The sequence below is a fragment of the Physella acuta genome, unplaced genomic scaffold (assembly GCF_028476545.2).
Source record: "Physella acuta isolate Inbredline_101_S28 unplaced genomic scaffold, ASM2847654v3 ptg000264l, whole genome shotgun sequence".
Classification (NCBI taxonomy): domain Eukaryota; kingdom Metazoa; phylum Mollusca; class Gastropoda; family Physidae; genus Physella; species Physella acuta.
The window spans coordinates 1,478,298-1,484,305 of NW_026731783.1; the positions used below are offsets into that span (position 1 = coordinate 1,478,298).

At 30.6% G+C, this 6,008-nt stretch overlaps 1 protein-coding gene across 1 annotated transcript; it reads left to right on the plus strand.

Moving 5' to 3' along the window:
• Nucleotides 1-3,907: 3,907 nt before the first annotated feature.
• LOC131939099 (uncharacterized) lies at nucleotides 3,908-4,456 on the plus strand. Its single transcript, XM_059297331.1, has one exon. It carries the CDS (start codon nucleotides 3,935-3,937, stop codon nucleotides 4,280-4,282), a length of 348 nt encoding a protein of 115 aa, XP_059153314.1. The 5' UTR covers nucleotides 3,908-3,934; the 3' UTR covers nucleotides 4,283-4,456.
• Nucleotides 4,457-6,008: the final 1,552 nt, after the last annotated feature.

Here is a 6,008-nt window from a genome sequence, read left to right on the forward strand (position 1 = left end):
TCTTCAGCTAACAAACACAGATCAATCAACAATGACCAACTCAACCACAACCACTCGCAAAATTGTAGATCTACAACTAGATCTAGATCTAAATGATCTAAATGCAATGTTACAAATACATTGGTAATATAAGCTAACACACTATACTTTGATTACAAAAAAAATGTAACTAGTTTTTAAGTAATTTTAATTCTAAATAAAATATATCAATAAACCCATTAAAATAAGCGCTATTCTACTCCATAAGTAAATTCAATTTTTTTTTTTTTAATTCTTTTTTTTTACTTAAATTAAAAAAAAACTTATAAACATTACTTTATTATGATCAATCATTCTAGGCAGAAAATTGTATTTAACATAAATGACTAGGAAACAAAAAAAAATAATCACTTGATTCATTCAACATACTGTAAAGTTTTGCCATTCATACAGAGTTAGTTGCCTACTGACTATATTTTTGAAGAAATTGTAATCCCTATGTTAATAAATACTTTTTATTCAATTTAGCAAAGATTAAATTCAAAATGAAACTCTAAAACAAAAATAAACCATCCATAGCTAATTGTTCGACCGACATGTTCATTTGTCTTTAAAATACAATGATTGTAAAGTCACGGTTTTTCATGTTCACATCAACATGCAACTTTTAATAATAAAGACGTAAGTAGCTCAGAATTAAAATTTATTTGTGATTCCAATTTAAAAGTGTGTTTATTTTATTTCTTATATATTTTTATTTCTGATTATTTTTAAAACCACACTAGTATATTGATGGTAATGAACTTTATTTTATTTGTGTTGTTTTCCTTAGAATTTTGATAAAAAATAGAAATGGTAAGTGACTGAAACAATATATTTAACAGATTATATTATTACATAATGTACAATTACATGCTTACATCTGTTGTTATGACAAGATTTATCGTGTTTACATAACACTGTATGAGCATCCACTACAACATTGTTAAATATTATTTCAGCTTTTTATAACTCAAACGACATGCTTATGTATATTTATTTTCAGAATGTAAGAATATATTAGTCTTATAGCGACATTTGGGATTACCTGATAATAGCAGTGGAATATATGTAGATTGGCTTTTGTCAGATTTCAGCAGCCATAAACTATGATTATGTAGGTAGTTCAGGATTTCATGAAAAGAAAGTGTAAGATAATATTTGGCATTATTAGTGAATTACTTAATTTAAAAAAAAATCAATTAAATAAGTAAATTAATTACAAAAACAATGGCCAAGCATTATACATATATCAAAGACTATCAATTGGGTAACTGTAATTGACTGTATCTTTAACTTATTGGGAATTTCCTATATACTTTTCTTCTTAGAGTCAAATGTAATTTTTAGTTTCATTTTGTGGGAGAAGTGTGTGGTGAGATCACGCAGCACATAATTTGACGCTTGGCTTGCCTTAAACACAGACACCCTCTCCACGCCTCTTTAGACACATCTACCCCCCCTCCCCCTCTGTCCACTTTACCCTCTGACATGATAACCCCACATCGCCTTTAACTGTTCCAACTACCCCAACACCCACCCCAATATCAATTTCGAATATATATTCATTTACTTATTTAAAGTTCTAAATCTTGCTTCTTACCCCTCAATGCGACCAGTTTATAAACTGGTCAACATATTTTGTTTCCTTACATAGAAAACGCTTCACTGTCCCATTGACCCACCCCAAACCCCCCCCCCCCATCTTTGAACAATTTCCTTTCCACTCCCCACCCGGAGTCCTGACACTTTCATTTGACCTTCGCCCCTTTTACTGTTATCCCATAATTTATTTTATTAAAAAAAAAAAAAATAAATAAAATAATTCCTATCCTATTTGTATTCTATCAAAAGTACATATAGATGTTAGTACAACTACATTTGTATCATTATCTCTACACTTTCAAAAAAAAGGGTTTTCCTTATCTCATGGTGCACGTTGAAGTATTCAGCATTTAATGATAAGCGGCTTATAAACTTCCAGTAGAAGACTACCAGTTTTGATAAAGTCCATGGGCTAACGAGTCTTTTTAACACCATTCTCATCAATATAACTTTCCATCGATACACCGATTGCTATGTGGTAATCATTAACCATCCTGTAACAGTGTTAACCACTTTCGAGTTTTTTACCAGCAAAGTATCACAATCATTCATTTTATATGCTGGATAGTAGTTTAATTTGGCATTTATTTATGTCTAAGCTCCTTGTGCTATAAGAATCTGATACACGTTCACAATTGTAATGAAAAGATATCTCATGTTTATGTTAAAACAAAAATTGTGGTCGCAGATTTTAGTGTGATTTAAATAATTTATTTTGGACGGACATTTTTTTCCAACTGTATTACAATATACTGTCAGTTATCAAGTACGAGTGAAGTTTGAAGACATTCATCAAATAGAAATAAATTTAAACTGAGTGACGCCATTTAATCCACAGCAGACATACACACTGACAGACAGACAGACAACCAAACATACATCGTATTCCCATCTTTATCTATATTAATAGATACGATATTTGTCTTAAAAAATATTGACTTTCTGAATTATGATACATGAAAGAAAGCTCCAACGTTTTTACTGAAATATTAAGTGCAATATTTGTGGAATACACAATTTCATATACATTGTTTTGTTTGTTCTTACATGTTGTAGTTGATCGAAAGTAGAAAATTAACCACACGTTAAGTACATAAAAAACAACATTTAAAAATATTAATTTCTTTACTTCAAGACTTTGACTTTCAAACAAACGAAACATAAATACAAACACATAATTAAGTTTATTCATTTATTTTACAGAACGTAACCGATACACCGAAATAATTCATTAAATAGTTTGAACCAACAGTTGTTGGTTAATTCGCTGTTTTAATCGACAAAATGTGATCTTTGAGTGTAGGACTTTTAGATTATATTAATTTTAACAAAGTGAATTGTATTAAAATCATTAGCCATCATGTAGAGAATAGTGGCACTGGCAGCAATATCATCCAACACTTACTAAAACATATTTTCTCCACATTATAGAGGTAGTTGTAAACAACCTATACCATACATTACATTCCCCCGTGTAGCTACCCATGTCTAGGGAAGTTAAAAAAAAACAACCTGTAACGGTTATCTCATCATCTGGTGAAACATACCTCACAATCACAGTCAGCTGATCATTTTTAGGCCGTCAATTATTGAGTCATGTTTGGGCCCCAAAGACATTTGGGAAACTAACCTAATGCCTGTTTAACGTAAATCCTTCAGTGTAGGGCTATATAGTGTTGTATTTAAACTAAACGATTGCATAATTTTAAATTAAAATTGTCAGTTTAGAATTGCCATGACTTTTTTATATCAATTATTAAAACAAACTAAAAGTGCTTAACAGTTGCCTTTGCTTGAATTAAAACTATATAAGGGAGACAACACTAACAAACGTGCTTAATTATCGATATCAAGTTTATGGAAAAATCTACGTTTAATGTAATAGGATAAAATGCAGTTATTGTAAATAAGTATTTGTATTTAAAACATATACGAAATTATTAAGCAAACTACCTACTTGTTAAAAAATTATTATTTTCTATAGTTATATATAGCATAACAGTAATTTACTAGCACACAGTTTGTCTTATAAACCGAAACCTATACTTGTACTTGTAATTCAGTTTGTTTATTATAATGTGCAATAAAAATATTTTATATTTCAACACATTCGGAATAACAGCCAACATTTAACTAAATATCGGTCTTCAAGTTCAGATCATATATTTTTGATCTAATTAATTGTCTTTTCATACCCTCTCCTATAGGATTCATATACAGCAATATATGTCGTATAGTACAAAGAACACTCATGCACTTAGCAACAATTTCGGTTTCCGTCGTCGTCCGCTGAAAACCACACAATTTTACAATGCCTGGAACAAAGGATGATGTTGCTGTTGAGTCAGAAACAAAAGAGACCACAGAGCCAATTGTAGCAAAGACAGTTGAAGATGTTAAAGGCAAAGCTGATGAGGCTGATGCTGAAGCAGAAGAACAAACAGAAGAAAACACAAAAACAGAAGATTCAGAAGAAAATACAAATGAAAATGCTAGCTCAGAAGAGACAGAATCAAAAACAGAAGAAACAACAGCAGAAAAGCGATCTGTAGATGAAAAAGAAAGTGAAGATGCAGAAGATGAAAGTCCGAAGAAAAAGGCAAAGACAGACTCAAATGAATCATCGAATGGCACCACAGAAACAACTGAATCTGCTTAGTTCTATTATATATATAATTTTTTTTTCCTTTTCATTTTGAACTTAATCACAAACTTGTAAAAATGTGTTTATCATCATGTTCAGGAGAAAACTGAGATATTTATAGTCAGGTTGTACACTTCATCATGGTTCTCATCATTTGTACTGTTCTTGTAATAAACATCTTAATGTATAAAAAAAAAAAAAAATATTTTATATTTCAAAAATTAAAAAACAATGACTTTATATAATTTTCCTAATACAAGCAATTTATTCAGGTTAATCAGGGGTACGCGCAAGGGATACTATGCCTAAACAATTATTTTAAAATAATAACTATAATATTCATATATAGTATATTTGATATGGTAAGGGCATATGTACAGTATTGGAGCTTGGTTGGTTCTTGAAATGTGCTAACTAAATGTAAGCTGTCTCTATGAGAAAGCCAAACCATCCCTTACACTACAGATAGAAATAACACGGTTTTGTTTTTAGCACTTTAAGCTTGTTAATTTAAACTTCCATTTTTATACTATTTCAAATCAAAAATAATTCTTCGTTGCATAAGCAGTGCTTTAAATGTAAGTTTAATACATTCCTACCTGGATTTATAAATAGGCCTACTGTTTTTATTCATCAAATAAAAATGCAAAAAAGGTGAAAAAAAAAATAAAAAAAATAAAAATTAAAAATTAAAATAATACATTCATATCTGTATATATAAAACAAAGTGGTCGGTTGCCCGATAGGGCACTGCCCGGCGCCGCAGGTGCGTCAAATTTTGCAGGATCCTGCCTTGGGACAATAGAACACGGGGGCCAATGCCGGTTGGCCGAAAAGTCCACGAAAAGTCCACGTCAAAAATGACATCAACTGACCGGCGCCTTATATGGGCTATATATCGAAAAAATGCCCCACGTAATAACCTTTTCATAACTCCCTGAGGTCGTAGAAAATTCCGGAAGACCGTTAGAACTGACCGATCCGAATTGTCCCTATATAAACATTGTTATTTTTTTTTTAATGATGACTGTTTTCAAAACACTGTTTTGGAACTTTTTCTCTGTACACCTGGCTCATTTTTTCCATACACTTGGGTAAATGAATCGGCCTTATGGATAAACTATCGGTCAACCTCTGCTTAAAAGTGACCGCGAGTGAAATTCTCCTTACATGAGCTATATATCGAAACAATATTTCCCACGTAGGAAGATTTTGAAAACTCTTGGGGTTGTACATCGGTCCCTGTGGGGTCAGCAAAAAATTAGTGCTACCCTCGGGTAAACCCCGGAACATTGTTTTAACTGACCAGAGGCAATATTTCCTTTTATAAACATAGTACCGTTTCTGTAAATAATAAATGTATAAAAACGTTTATAATTACAAGCTTTTAAAAAATGCACTAAAAAGAATAAAATAATACAATTTTTATTAAATATAAAATAATTTTTAAAAATATAGTAAATCTGCGGTTATTTTATATATAAAAAATTACTTTCTTTAAATATATTAATGCACTACTATTTATATCACTATAATTAAAAGCGTGGGCCGCTTGTTTAAATACTTATTTATATATATATATATATATATATATATATATATATATATATAAAGAAGGGAATACGGTGTATGTTTGGTTGTCTGTCTGTCAGTGTGTCTGGATTAGATTAGATATTGTCACTTTAAATTAATTTCTATTTGATGACTGGGTTCAAACTTTACTGGTACTTGCATAACTGAC